This window comes from Sander lucioperca, chromosome 10, assembly GCF_008315115.2.
Source record: "Sander lucioperca isolate FBNREF2018 chromosome 10, SLUC_FBN_1.2, whole genome shotgun sequence".
Lineage (NCBI taxonomy): Eukaryota > Metazoa > Chordata > Actinopteri > Perciformes > Percidae > Sander > Sander lucioperca.
This window is the reverse complement of record NC_050182.1, coordinates 12,387,845-12,403,999: the sequence shown is the minus strand read 5'-3', so window position 1 is coordinate 12,403,999 and position 16,155 is coordinate 12,387,845. Positions and strand designations below refer to the sequence as shown.

At 39.9% G+C, this 16,155-nt stretch overlaps 1 protein-coding gene across 7 annotated transcripts in view; it reads right to left on the bottom strand.

Moving 5' to 3' along the window:
- Positions 1-16,155, bottom strand: part of LOC116035989 (thrombospondin type-1 domain-containing protein 7A) — a 156,269-nt gene that overhangs the window by 53,042 nt on the left and 87,072 nt on the right. For all 7 annotated transcript variants that reach the window (XM_036005915.1, XM_036005916.1, XM_036005919.1 and 4 more), the window contains 3 exons: positions 4,415-4,530; positions 3,111-3,246; positions 1,704-1,807 (listed from right to left, as the gene is read on the bottom strand). In XM_036005915.1, the coding sequence (XP_035861808.1) occupies positions 1,704-1,807; positions 3,111-3,246; positions 4,415-4,530 (356 nt within the window). The remainder of the gene's footprint in view (positions 1-1,703; positions 1,808-3,110; positions 3,247-4,414; positions 4,531-16,155) is intronic.

The window sequence follows — 16,155 nt, the reverse complement described above, 5'->3', positions numbered from 1 at the left end:
TATCATATTTAAAGCAAAGGGTAATATCAATTTTCTTATGTAACTGGCGCCTTTCCCAAAATGCTGAACTATTCCTTTAATAATTCAAAAGAAAATTGTGTATGTATGAGTATTTTTTACATTGTGCTAATTTTCTCAGACTACAAAATGCTCCCCCAGAGCCAGCCACACATCATACAGTTTTCACAGGCTGTAAAGTACTCCCTGTTACTAGTAAAACAACTTTAATGTGTAAAATTACACTAGTGCCACTTCAAATACAATAAGAGATCAAAATACTTCTTCCCCCCACTGGTGAGCAACATAACATCAAATAAGGCAACTAAAAAGTCAATGAAAACTAAGAGCTGTATAATTCAGATTTCATCTCATGGGGAGCTAAATAACTATTATAAGCAGAGCAGACACAAAAGCATTTCTACCTCAATAGGTTTGAAGCCCACAAGTCAATTTGTGTTGGCTTGCATCATCCCATGCTTGGTTCTTTCAATAAAAGGTATTACTTAATAAGTTTTTTTAATATTTCATTTTTCTTGTGATGCAGACATTCTGCAGGGCTGTACCTTTATAGAGAAATCAATCTCTAAGCACATTTTTGCTGAACCCCCCTGTGGGCAATGCTATTGGTTTGGAAAACCTCCATCTGGTGGTGTGTTAGGTCAGGTCTTCATCGTGTGTGAGTGTGTGTGTGTGTGTGTGTGTGTGTGTGTGTGTGTGTGTGTGTGTGTGTGTGAGCACCTGCTCTCAGTTGTTCTGTGTTTAATAGTGCTACTACAGTTTTTTACCTCTAAGGAAAGCCTCTGCCCAAGTAAACAGTGTGTCCCATTTGGTTTAGTCAATGACAGAATGATTTCTGCCATTTAAAAGTGTCAGAGAGGTGGAAACATGTGCAGAAGGGTCTGGACATCAGGTGTCACTTGCTATCAAATCAGTGAAAAGAACACAGACTCTGAAATAGTGTGGTGAGTATGTCTAAAGTGGACCTCAAAGCATTTTCATGAATAAATTGATTCTTTCATCCATTAATGTGAGCTAGTGAAGACGAAACTGAAATATAAGCACTAATAATGGCCGTCTATAGGAGCTGGAACATAATGAAATTGATCATTCTGCATGACCCTCTGAAATTGAATTTTTATGAAAGCCTCCCAGGACTACATGGTACATCCATCCTCTATAAAAAGGCAAGAGGAAATATGCTTTTAAAGTAGGAGAGCCGCAACTCCTTTAAAGTACTTGTCACTTATGCGTGAAGCCCATATGAAGAGGAGTTTGGACTGTCTGAATGCTACTGTATAGGCAAGGTACAGCATCTTTTCCTAAATTTCACCAAGAGACATTTAATTAAAATTGCATGACAAGAGCCTGAGGTGAAAAAAAGCCAGCAGTGAAACAACCCAAACTGTCAAATGACTCTCCAGAGGCACATGATGAGTTGTGAACACATTTCCTTCCCAAACAAAAAAAAATAAAAACAACCAGAAGTGTGAGTGTGAAGCCTCAGTTTGCGCTGTAAGGAGGATTGGGATTTGATGTGCAAGTAAATTGGCCTTTTCTCTAAACCTTGGCACATACGTCTGCTCTGCATACATGGCCGGGCTCCAGATGCACCAAAATGTGCACAAATTTAATTTACGGTGATTAGGAATGGTTCAGTGAAGATGTGGAGGGAAATGGGAGATGAAGAGATTGGTTTTTTATACCTCGTGTTTGGAGCCCTGGTCCACAGGTCTCCTGCGCACCGGGACGTTCCTTTCTGAGAAGCCACGGGACCAGCTGGCACTTCCTCCATTTGTGGGTTTTCCACCTGGAATAAATCAGGACAGTTAGCCATATCAATGCAACCATAGCGTTTACTATTACACCAACACGACCGTTAATATGTAATAAAGTTCTGTATATAGGGCTGAAGAATTTGAGGGAAATATCTACTTTTTCAGACCAATATTACAATTTATACTGCAATTATTTTTCTATAAATTAAACTACAGGCCTGTATTTGTAGTATGTATAGCATTAAACGTGTTGTGATCACAAACATATCTTGTTACTAATACACTACTGTAATATATTGACATAAAATATGCAGTTGCTTGTTGTTGAGGGTTTCCCTTTTTGACAAGTCAGCTACTGCAGAAATTTCAATTTGGCTACTTATTTATTTTTTTAGCTGTTTACCAGTTATGGTAATAACAAACTAACATCTCACAATAAAATAAGTGATGAGTAATAAGTGACAAGTAAAGGCCCTGTATTCAATTATTCAAAGTTTCAGAAGTATTCATTTGTCAGAAAAGGGCCCTGTAAGTGTTAGCTATATCATTATATTACTGGAACATTATTGAAGCAATAAAATGTAACGTTAAACAGTACTTTAATGTTATAGCTGGTCCAGGTGGAGATCATTTGAAATGCTTTATACACTTTTGGATAGTTAAATCACAGCATCATAAGTAACACATATACATTATATATGTATATATATATATATATATATATATATATATATATATATATATAGACCTTTAACTGTCTATGGTCCGGACTTGAGTACTACAGCCCTGACAGGTAGATATCACTTAGCTGAACAACTGAACAAGCTGCAACTTTTCTGATTGATACAATGGGAGCCTGACTCTTGCATATGACCCCAATCTGCCCTTCTTATGGCTTGAAGCCATAACCTCCGCCGGTTTTTGGCAAAAGCATGCTTCCCCACTAGGTATGTTAAACATCAGGTACCCATCACTGGCTCTGTTTGTACAATTAACCACGCAACAACTCCTTGGCATTTTGACTAACGCTATGCTGCTGCTACTACTACTAGCTACACGAAACACGTCTTCTTTCCCCCAGGTTGCGTGCGCAAGCAGTGATGACGTTGCCGAGAAATCCAAGCCCACTAGCTACTCATTTTCAAACATCAAAAGCTTTATTTGTATGTCCTTTATCATGATCATCGTAATAACCATACAATGGAGCTCAAGACTATGGCTGTATTTGAAAATAAAGGAAGACGAGGTCAAGGCTTAACAGCTTTGCTATAAGGTCCTTAAAATGAATCTCAACCCACTGATACTTTGTCAGTTCAAGCTGGGAAAAAACATTACCTGAATCCTGGACAGATTTTGGGGACCTCACAGTCCCTCTCCTCCTCCAGCACCTCTGGACAGTCCTGTCCTCCGTTGGATGGCAGCTGGATGATGAGGCGTTTCCTTGATTGCTTACACTTCACAGCGTTACCAGCTGAAGAGACACGGACAATTATTGAATTCAAATAAGAAATGTCTACATGGGAAAAGTGATGAGAAACATGTCAAAAAGATAAGATAAGCTACTCTGTTAATAGTCCTTGAATAATGGACTTGGAGACTACTAGTTCCAAATCTAATTTGACCGCTATCGTAGACAACATGCACGTCTGATTACTTGGGATATCAAGCCAACAACGATGATGTAGAAAAATCCCATTAGACCTTGGTATTGACTCCGATTAAATTTATGGTGTTTACATGTGAGGAGATGCCCTCAAGTAGTTAATTAAGATGAAACGAGCCTCTGGATAGTCCTGAACCCTACTTCAAACCTTTGTATGTGGGTGGTGTGAAATTCTCTGCACAAGGTGAAGATATCAGTAGCATCAAATTAAAATGCACAGCCAGTGGTGCAGCATGCTCAGGGTGAAGAGATTTATGCCACCGTGTCACATGAAGAGGTCATCAAAATATGGACGGTAATGATTTTCAGATGTTAATCAATTTAATGTGTTTGCCTCTGCTCAACAGCTTGGACAATGGCTGCCTGGCAGAGGTGACCTCATTGGAACAATGTTTTTCTTTCACAGCATGACAACAGCAACAATAACAACTCGACACAGTTGCTGACACTTGCTAGCCACGGGCGAGTCGGCTTGCCAGGCGCCATTAAAGAGGTCGGCCCAAAGGTTGTCTTACATGCCAATCTGTCAACTTAATTATGTGTAACGAGACGTGAGTGCAAGTGTTTATGTGGTAGTTAATGTGTCTGGTTGTGTGCAGAGTCCCACTTCTGTAGATTTTCCACAGTCAATTTAAACTTCCATCTGTGTACACTTCTAGGCTGTGACACAGTCGTAGCCATACATGTTTAAGTGATTATTGATGTTTATTATCATATTATAGTTCACTTTTGTAGCCTGAAACTACAATGCCAAATATTGTGTAAGGAATCATTGCCATAAACACTATTTCCTAAATTAAGTAATGTAAAACTAACAAAGCCAGACTGAAAACGACATGAAATTAAACAACTGGCCAGTACATTTAAAAAAGGCAATAACCATGCTTCCGTTTCAATGATCTGTATGAGGTGGTATTTCTTCACATCAGCCTTGTCATCTCTCCTTTCAGACGATTCTTTTATTTTTTCAATATACCTGCGTCACAAGTAACAGGACACGGTGTCCAGTCGCTGAAAGGGGTCATGATACAGTCTTTCTTGCAGGGCAGCTGACATGGTCGCACGGTGCTGGGGCGAGGGCCGTCTGGACACCTAGGCAACAAAGACACACACAGCGGGGCTGTAATGTAACACTGCTGAAAACTCTTTACACATTCACCAAAACACAACAGTGAGTGGTGTGAAACCTCAAAGGCACAAAAACACATAATTATGTTGCTATACAGCAGTAGATTGTTGCTCAGTGAGACACCCAGCCCTCAGACAACACAGTTATTATAGGCCATGACCCTACATATGACCCATGACCCATGATAAAAACCTGTTCAGTAAAAGTATCAGGCTAGAATAAAAAAAGTGTTCTTTTTAAATCACCGGGTGCAACAAAACTGATTACGTCTCCCAGACCCTTTGGCCTCAACATTGTCAAAGTACCAGATACAATCTGATTTCTGGTCATTTTAAAGCTGAACTAGGTTTTCTTTTTCTGGTTTCATCATCCAAAATCACAACCTAGTGTAGCAGGGAGATCCTGTAATGTTGCTCTGTATGCCCAGATTAAATTCTGGTGTTGGTTACAGGCACTTCACCACCTACAGGAAGCAACAATTTGAGCACAGTGTGTACTGTAGAGCAAGAGGTCCTGGCAACTGCAAGATGAACATGTAGTCAGAGATAATAAACACAAGTGTTTGTGTAAGCCACCGCACACTGAGACCATAAAAATATATGATCAAGGATCTTTTATTACTGTGATTTTATTATGTTGGTCAATTCTGTACACATGCCATCTACTGCATGTCTGTCCGTCCTGGGAGAGGAATCCCTCCTCTGTGGCTCTTTCTGAGGTTGCTTCCATTTTTTATGTTAAAGGGTTTTTTTGGGGAGTTTTCCCTTATCCAAATTGAGGGTTTAAAGGCAGAAGGTGTTATCACAGAGCACACATTTAATCTGTTTAGCATACATGCTAAACAGATTGAATTTGTGCTCACTGATACCTTTTTATAATAAAATATTATTCTCTCTAGCATCTTTTGTATCCTTTGGTACAGAATTATACAATAACAAAGTGGGTTGGTAAACATGAATGTGATACAGTAGCCTTTATGCTCTTTATACTTCTTACATTATGAGCTCTGGTGCAGCTTTAACTGAAATATGGATAGTTCACCCAAATTGTAAAACATTAACCAGGCACTTACAACTTTCATATATGTACAGACAGTCTGGATTCAATTGACATTTAAATGAATGACTGCTAGAGAAATAAACCATGTTTTAAAAGGTCACATATTGTGCTTTTCTGTGTTTTCTGTAATATCTACAATGTTATAATGTTGGATTTTCATGTTAAACGTGGCCAAAAACACGTTTACCTCAAATAATGAGGTAAACATATTTTGGACAAATCCCTGTGAGCTAAAACATTCAGATTTCCAACTATTCTGAACGCTCCGTTTTCAACAGTTTCTACTCCGACGATGCCCATTTTTTTGAAGCACCGTGAGCGCCGATGCCAGTGTTAGCATCGGTGCTTCGCCTGTTCTGGAACTGATGGGGGCAGTATATGCTTCAGAGTCATAGACTCATAAGAATGGACCAACAGATCCCGTTGCTCTGGACGGAGACCAGTGAAGGATATTAGAAGTACTGTTCCGGTGAGCGCCGAGCGTTACTGCGCAGCCTCCAACTGAGAGAGACGACGTAGATGTGACGTGAGCAACCTGTCTGAAAGTTGTAAGTCTTCTGGTAGCTGTGCCAAGAAAAATCTCAATCATTCCCAATCTTGCAGAGACGGAGAGCGTAGGTATATGTAAGGAGATAACATGGACACAGGCTAATTATTGCTAACTAAAATGCTAGTTAACATTAGTAATTAAACAGCTAATGTAAGTCGAAACTGTCTACGAGCTTCTCCTGTACTATACGGTAATTCCTCTACTGTGCGACAGTAAGTCCCGTGGTTATGACACAATCGTTAGCCTTTTTTTATAAAAACGTATACTACGGAGCCATAACGTGAGGTACAAGGTAATGGAGCCTTTTATACATTGTCGTGTTTCTTTAGAAATAAACAATGGACAAATAAAGTCTTTAAACGCTTCAGATGTAAAGTTATTCGCTGTCAAAGTGTGACGTCAAAATGAATGGCAGTCAATGGAATGCTAACGGGGGGTGATGGCTTATTAGCATCAAAATGGCGCCATAGGAGGTTCGGGTTGTGAGGAGACGCTTACCGCCTTGTTCAGAGTGCTCCAGTTAATACATTCAGAAGCATAGAAGTAGGAGGTCAAGAACAAGCGGGACATACCTTTCGAAAAAATATGAACAAGAGTAAACAGAGATTACTCTCGAGATTCTACCCGACCTAAAAAACGGCATGTTCACTGCAAACTCACGGTCTTCTCTTCCTGATTTACAGCCCCCCTCTCTTGGCTTCAAATAACTCACCGTTGTCAGCTATGGCCGCTGAACAGGCTACACGTTGTAAACAGCTGTGGCCGCTTGCCTGGTCCTCCGGTTACGTTAGCAGGGTTAGCATGGCAACGTTAGCCAGGACCAGTAGGGATCATTTTTACTGGCTGTGTCTCAATTGTTTTTGCAAGTAACCAACTTGGGTACTCTATATAATTCAAAGTGAGTACACGAATGTTGAAATTACATAAAATGCCCATCCCTTGTAGCTGTGATAAATTAGCCTGAAGCTAATGCTTAGCTACCTGTTCAGGAGGAAATTAGCCAACTCTGAGTCCTTTTGGGCTCTAAGCTGTCTCCATCTTTCAAATACATCTCCAATATTAACCGGGGTTTGTTACGTCTCTGGTCACGCAACTGTTAGAAACACTGTTGTTGTTTTTGTACAGTACCTTTTGAAAAGATGCCTGGAAGTCTGGAATATGTCTGGGGACACTAGTTGTTGCACTATGAATTAATTGCACTTTATTATGTTGTTCTATGCTCTATTGCACATGTTTTGTATGTCTTGTCATGACATTTTGATATTTTTCAAATATTTTAAAAAAGAAGTTCATGTTTCAAGTTCAAGTACATGGAATCTTAGAAAATACTTTTTACCGTGATATCGAAATTGGCATCGAGAATCATGTTATTTTACTGGTATTGACTACTGAATTTTTGGTATCGTGACACCCCTAGTTGAAAGTGCTGCTTCGTTCGACTACAATCTAATGTTAGCATACTGCTAACTATTAAGTAGCTACATGCTAACACAACATAGCTGTAATCTCGCCCAAGCTGGTAATTTCTCTCCAAATTCCAGTCACTTTACAGCTGGGACATGTCCGGTTGTGTAATATTTTGGTTTAGAAGCCTTTATTGGTGATTTTTCACAGTACAAAGTCCTGCTATATGCTCCGTTGCTGTAGCGCCAGCTTCAACTAGTGAAACACGGAGCGGAGGCTCCTGAGATTCCAGGAAGCGCGCTGGCCAATCAGAGCAGACTGGGCTTTTTCGGGAGGATGGATTAAAGAGTCAGGCACTTTTTTACATTAAAGCATGTAAACATGTACAAACATAAAATACAAGTATAATCCTGAAAATGCTATATAATAGTTGCCCTAAGGCTTTAACAAATATGACTGTACAGGGTTTGGAACACCAACCATCTGGGTATTGCTTGAATACAGAATGTAATTATTCTAGGCACAATCTAGGGCAATAACAACTGATGAAAACCTTCGTAATCACATCCAGTTTACGACTGATGCATGCCATCTGGCTTGAGGTGCTTGAAAGATATAGAGAAGAGTTGGTCATATCCCCCAACAGAACAATGTAGTTGTCAAAGGATATGTTAAGGAATTCTACATGAGGATGTCTTACATTTATTTCTCTCTGCTGAGGAAACTGTAACACACAGAGCTCCTGAAGGGTAAAGCCAGCAGACCGGCCTTGAGGGCAGAAACTCCCTTGTATAAACTGGATTCTGCTATCAGTGAGTGATAATCCTTTTGATGGCACAGAAATAGAGGGTCAAGCCGGGGTTTTTCGACTAAGGGTTATGGTTAATCTTCAGTTATTTAAACAATTAAGGTCCCCCGTGCATACCACCGGGCAAAGATAAATAGGCCGAGATAGACCTGCTGGAAGACATCTTGTAATTTGATCTCTGCAACACTGCGTCCGCGGTCTCGCAGCGGGATGTTGCCACTCTGTTTCCTCATCCTATGGCTGACACACTGATCATCTGGGTCAGGTTTAATGTTGCTAAGAATGAGCGTTCTCCTCTGGGCGTTCCATACTCGTTAGCATGGCGTTATCAGGGAAGCGATAGGGAGCCTCACAGGGAAAATGTAATAATGTAACAGTGACACAAGGAGAGATTTATTTTTAATACCAATAGACAGAGCTAAATCCCTCTGAGCAGAACAAATCCTCTGGTGTCTTCATACAAGTAAATGGTCCCCAGGAAAAAAAACAGCTGCCGAATGCAGCAGAGGGAGGACACATTTACATGTTTAGCCTTCAGCTGATGCACACGTCCGTAAAAGAAGTGAATGAATGTGTGTAGCTGGAGGCCACTTCAACAGGAGGCAAGGCTGTTAAGATCCAAACCATGATCCTGAGACTGCAGAACAATCTCTACTAGAGTGCTAATCAGGTTTTTTCAATTTATATTTAAACCTATTTTAACTCTCTCTCTCGCGTCTACAGTCTGTAGAGATCATGAAGCTCTTCATCAAGGGAAACCTGGCAATGAATGCAGTGTGAAGACAAAAATAAATACCACACAGAAATCTGCAAGATCTAAATACAATCAACGTGTAAAACAGATGGAAAAGCAATTTATTACAGCAAACCTAGAAGCAGGGGGCTGATATCAAACCTGCAGGTGCATGAACCAAATTAGTGTCAAGTGTCAGCAAAACAAACAGAACTTTTCATTTTGGTTTGTCACAAGTTTATTCATTCAGTTTAAATTTATATTTATTATTTCTTTTGCTTATTGATTCTTGATTTCTTGAAAATTCACTTCAGGCATAGAAACATCTCTCCACTTCATGAGGGATCAGAGCACTGAATCAGTGCTATTAGACAATATGACTCCAAGAGCTCTTTGACAAAGAGGGGATTAAACCTTTGACCTTGTTACACTCCCTCTGATACTCAAAATAAAATGGCTATAATTCACCACTCGTGTAAGATCTTAGGGCAATAAAACAATATTCCTGTTTAGATAAAACACCACAGTTAAATACAAATACAGCTTGACTTTTGCCTTTGATCCAGACAGAACACACTCTGAATACCAAACTAAACCTTAAGGGGTGAAAAGACTCATTTCTGAAGTGCAGATTGCCTGCCTTTTAGATTTCACCTTTCCAGTGTTCCCTCTCGCATACACACAAACACGAGTAAATGTTCTGTGGAGAATGGCCTGACCAGAAAATCAACAGCATTGATTTTTTTGGTTCAAATGCCTAAAACAACTTTGCTGAGAAGTGAGTTCCAGTGGTCAACTGAATCAACTGACTTATTGCTCAGTAGACGTGGCATGACGTTGTTTTAGTGCCATATGACATGGAATACCACTGTTCATATCCAGTCTCCTTCTTTCAGCCATGAGCACGATCTTTTCCTTAACCAAGTATGTTTTGTGTCTGAACCTAACCGAACCTCAGACAGACCATTAAACAGTCCTATGAATGGTCATTTTCAACGCTGACAAACAATGTCTCGTCGAAAGGGACGTCAGATCAAAAAAAACGCTCACATAGGTCTTTTTAGAAGACAGTTACAAACAATGTATATTGTTGTTTTGTTTGGAAAACTCAGTGGTTCTGGCTGCGCTTCTGTTTCATTAAAGCTGCACTAGACAATGGCACGTGAGAGATAAATCGAGTAAATTCTAATTAAATCACAGAAAAAAATGTAATTACTTACTTTGTCCCAAGTGTCTAAATCAAAGTTGGGCTCCAGAAACCTAGGGGGGTCATTTTTTTATTCTCAGTTAAACTTTGAGAAACACCATAACCAAACTATTAAGTCAAGTTATTTTCAATTTTAAGAAACACCGCAAAACTATGCCACTTGTTTTCTTTCCAGCAGCTTTAATAAATCAGCCACAAAGTGTGTTTTGTCTCCTCACATGTTGACTACTGTAATGCACTAGATTCTTGTTTAAGCCAAGAAGCTGTAGCAAATCTACAATTAGGTCGAGATTCTAATTAAATTCCCATTTTACAACAATGGTGCATTTATTACACTTGGTTCCTGTGATTCAATTTAAAATCCCTCTAATTACTATGCAATTTACTTGAACACTTTGACTCTAACATATATCATCAGTGAGTTGCTGATCCCATATAGGTCCACGTGGCCTCTAAGTTCATGGGAACAAGGGCTCCTGGTTGTGTACTGCTCAAAGTTCTAGACCAAGCTTTTTCTTCCAGATTATGAAACAGTCTACAGTACCTCTGAGGGTCAGCAAACTCTGTTAAGTGTTCAATCATCTCATGACCAATTCATTATTAAAAAGCATTTCATTAATACCTCCTTGCCCCAATTGGTTCTTGTTCTTAAAAATGCACTTTGTAAACCTGTTTTTTAAGTGCTATGTAAATCAAGTTTTACTTATTTAGGCTACTTACTAAAGTAATGTCAATTAAATACACACGGCATGCATATTTATGAATTCATATCTATGAAAAAAACATTTTGTTCACTGGTTCAGCACTCTGTTCTGGCCAGGTTAGGATCAGGGTCTGGGTTAGGCTGTACATGGTGTCCCTCTCTCTCTCTGTCTGTGTCAGTTTTCTTTAAACTGGAGACTCTAAACCAACCATAAGTGTGAATGTGAAGTGTTTGTCTATGTGTTAGCCTGCTTACAGACTGGTATAAACTGCATGCTGGGATTGGCACAAAGCCCAGGAGAGCCTAAATAAGATCAGTTGGTAAGAATAAGATCAAGGAAATGATTGTGTGGGTGGTAACTTCCTGTGGTCAGTTAAGTCTCCATATCAGACATCTAAATTTGGATTTGGGTGGATAGGGTGAACAGGGTTGGGTGTTTTTCTGTTCTTTTAATGTAAAAATCCTGCTTAGTGCAGCTCTTACTCTCTTTTTTCTTTCCTACTGTATAATCCCCTTTTTATCCAACCTGTGTGTTTTAAGTGCTTTACATATAGGGCAACAAATTGACTCATTGCAGATTTCCCTCTACAGCGAACCCAGCTCCCCTAAGTCTAATTATATTGTAGCCCCACTAATGATGGGTATCATCCAAATATAGATAATTAAAATTCAATTATGTTCCAGTTTTTGGAAAAAACAGGTTGGCTATACACAATACCAGCCAGAATACTAACAACACAATGCTTGGCTGGAAGACTCTGTCCATGGGGGTGTGAAAGCTCTATTATGTTTACATTTTGTCGTTCCACTGTTTTCCTTCTTTATCCCTCCTGTTGTTATTCTGCTTCTAATATTGTCTTTGCTTGTCACATTTTTGTTGTTTGTTTCAGAATTTTTTTCTTTTTCTTTTTTACAAGGCACTTGGGGTATCTTATCCTAACTGCACAATTTTCTATCGTAAGATTTCCTCTTTCGACGGTTCACTTGTCGGTTTATCGCTGTGGAAATGTATCGCACTGAAATGAATGAAGCCATCCAGTAATGGCATCTGGTCTTAACTGACCTGCTGGTTCCAGTCAGTGTCACAATCTCATAATGATCTTTAAATGTCATGATTTGTAGCGAGGCGAGGACATACACAACATGGCACTGGGAGCTTGTCCCAAAGCACAACATTAAGACGAGCAGTCAGGCTAATGCTTATGTTTTGCTTGCTGCTATTAGCGCGTTGAGTAATCTGTTCAGCGAGACGCTGTTTTCGAAAAATGAGCAGATGGTTGAGCAGGATGAAGAGAGGAGATTCAAAGCTAAGAACTGTCAGTAGTTTTAAGAGAGTGTACAGTACACGCACACAGAACAAGGTCTGGTGGGAAAAGATAAGGCCTAATTAATTTCATTATCAAAATTACGGACGACAAAACAAGAACATCATTTGTTTAATTTAGCATAAAACAGTTGCGGTTCTTCAATGGCCCTTTCAGTGGTGTCTTTGGCCTCCTTTTTTGAGAGCTTTAAGCTATCTATCACAGTCAAAAACAGGGAGTAAACACAGCCTCCATTAGAAAACACAGGGAGATGATTGACTGGGCTAATACAGCTACTGTCAAACATCACAACCATGACTCATTCTGATTCCTTTTTTTTTTTTTTTTTTTTTTTTTTTTTTTACAAATTCCACAGCATCAATGTGATTATACAAACACACATTTTGGTACCATTCAGCACTGTCAGAATCAATAAGCAGATGTTGTTGTTTTTTCCCTCACACCACAACAGCTTTCTTGATTGGATGATAGCAGCCCAAGCCTGAGGCACTGATATATTTGTCTCTGTTGTGTGTCTCGTTTCTATTGGGCTTTGACAGTTAGTGTTTATGTATGTGTGTGTGTGTTGTTCGTGTGTGTGTGTGTGTGTGTGTGTGTGTGTGTGTGTGTGTGTGTGTTGTTCGCATGTGTGTGCGCGTGTGCGTGTGCGTGTGTGTGTGTGCATGTGCACACTGAGAGATTCACTGCCTCAGGCTGCGAGAGGAAGACAGCTCAGATCCATCGATGAATGAGACAGGGCACATCTGCATATGCAGGGTGCAGACAGCCATGTTTGTTTGTTCTGCTGGGATCCCATGGGTGCACTGATCAAGACTACCTGCCAGTTGGTGCCAGATGAAGACGTGCAGTGCAGGAAAAAAAAAAAAAAAAAAAAAAACATATCAAGTCACTTCTGTGTGCAGGCCAGGAGACAATGCCTCTGAGCAACAGATGGCCAAGAATCCAGAGCTGTTGCATCGTTATGCTTTTATTTGGTCAAGAAAAGTACAAATCAAGGGCTTAAAAGAACAAACAAGTGTCTCTTTAACGCACCACTGTGGTCTGCCAAATCTACAGGGGTGATAAAAAGTAACAAATGCTTTCATGAAAGAAAGACCATAACCTTTACTCAACAGTACAAGGTGACTAACGTGAGTAAATGAGTGGAGAAACATAATAAATCCAGATGCTTCCATACAGGGCACAGAAAAGGCAGTCGGACTGATCAGCCGGCTCCCCGAGGTCCAAAAAGTGCCTTGGAACACACGGAAGCGACGCCGTCTTGAGTGTACGTTCTGCGAGTGTGCCAGACGTAATACATAAAATGAAAACCGGAAATGACAACGCGTCACGTGGGTCTGGCTTCTCCAGCCGATAGTAATGGCGGCTTCTTCGAAATACAATCTCGTATTTTACGAAAATAGTTCACCCGAAACGTGTTTCTGAAATCATTTTAAGCGAGAAATAGGCCATGCAGTTGCTGAATCTGTCTTCATTTCAGATTGACAAAAGGTCTGTTTAAAAGATTTTCGTCAGATTTTGAGAGGCGTTCGTCACTCATCCCACTCGTTATTTCCGGTTTAGCACTCCACCAATCAGATTGGCCGACAGCTCCTCCGACGGACGACGGCACGGAACACACCGAACAGACTCGAGTCACTGACCTCGCCAGACTGTCCAACGGCCGATAATCGGGTTGGTGTGTCAGGGCCATTAGACGGCACTCTCACAATCCCTTCAGTAGAGTTACACAGTCGAAGAATCTGGAGCACTGAAGCTGTTCTGGAGGCTCGTGTTGAATACATCACAGCTGTCAAATTACTAAACTTAAGAAATGTCTTACATGATTGACTGACTCACAGAAGAGTGCAAACTAATTGAATGTTTGGGGGCTCCATTAATCTTCGCCTCAATTCTTTATATTATTCTTTTTTTCCTTCTCTTGTTATCTTTTTATGTTATTTGGGACTTTTTTTTGTTTTTTATCAGGGTGGGGATTCTATATCTCTCTGTGCAGCACATCAGTTTCATGCTCTGTATTGGAACTATGTTAAATTGCATCGTCCCTATCAAATAAAATAAAATAACATAAAATGAAGTGCAGTTTGTTTGTGTTTGGTACACACTATCGTTACATTTTCTTGTTGGTTGAACATGGGAAACGAACAGCGGTCTCCAATGTTAAAGTTCTAAGTTCTGTTCAACCATTCGTCCGTCCCAAACTTCTCCCTACTCAGACTTTGCCGCTTTATAACACTGTCACCTGATGCTTTGGGGCACTTGGTAAAAGCGACTGATGCCGTCGTTCTTTTTGGGAGGACAGTTTTATTAAACTGGATACCAATAACGTTTATTTTTAACCCTCTAAATATTGTAAATGTCCATCATATCCTTGTTGTTAGTGTCAACTTGTGACTTCTGTTCCTCTTAATCGCTGCAGTTTGCGTTGGTTGCATGTTGTCATTATATTTTCAAACATATTAAATAGATTTTATTTGTATTTATTTTTTTTAGACCAATGCTCATGCATGTTAAGTGTCACTGTGCCGTCTACGGCACAGCTTGTGGCTGTGGCGTCGCTGTAATCTCCATTTATAAACGTTTTTATAACTTTAAAGCATTAAATCTTCAAAATATACAGCCATGCGACACATCAATTTAAGGCTTAGACTCTCAGGATTCCATTAAGCCCACACACAAAGCATAAGATGATTTACAGCAGTTACACAACTGCTACAAAGTTATAATAAATAAAACAATACAGCGTAAACAGCGCAGCCCGTGTGTAGTGCATCCTTACCTATTTCCTTGTCCCTTTAGCCACTGCGTGGATTTTTTGCCCAAAACTTTTTTTTCTTAAATCCCCAAGAGTCCAAGGAAATGGAATATCCAAGCCATTATATCCAAAACGAGCTGTTCACCTCACAATCTTGACGTTTCTGGCCGAATCACAACGGAAAATCGCTGAACTGTTTTTCATTTCCGCACTTCTAACGCTGCTCGCTTCTCTCCTGAGGCTCCTAGCAACTTGATGTGGGCGTCACTCTATTCCCTGAGTTCTAAGGTTTCCATGGATACCTGATATAAGCCAATCGGTGCAGGTTTGGCTGTGATACACCAATAAGAAAGCTGAAGTCTCCTCTGACGCGTTTGGGACCACGCGGAAATGATCGACATTTGCTCGGACCAGTTAGATTTAAATGCCCTAAGACCCGGCTACATCTGTAGCCAATGAGCAGACAAGTCGATAGATACCAAATGTGCCAGTGAAATTTTAACCCTGTAATGGCTGGAGCTGTGTCAAAGCAAAAACAGGGCCTCCTATAAGCATTTCACACCCTGTGCAGTTTATAATGACTTATTTCTATATATTTATGTATATAGTTATTTCAAGTATGTGTATGATTGATGTGGATGTGTTTGTGTATTTGAGAAGTGTTTTATTTTGTACTTTATTGGCTTTTTTCTTTGCACTTTTCAAATAAAAATCAGAAAAACGCACAGACATATATGTAGAAAGAAATTCATATAAAATCAATTTTTGAGTCTTTTGGCTTCTGGATTTTTTCTGTAGTAAGCTGAGACATGTGGCTAATGTCCTGGATTGTCTGTCAGCTGGAATATGTGTTCACAGCAGTGTATTTTAATCATTTTACAGATGTATGACTTGGACGGAAATAGAAACCCTCCATTCTAGCCTCTGTAACTCTGTGTCAGTAAGGCCTAGAATCACCCTGACACTTGGAACAAAAACTTGAGTGTTTTCTTTCCAGTGATACCAGGCACATCCCTGAGTGTCAAAGTATATGGGAGCTGTACC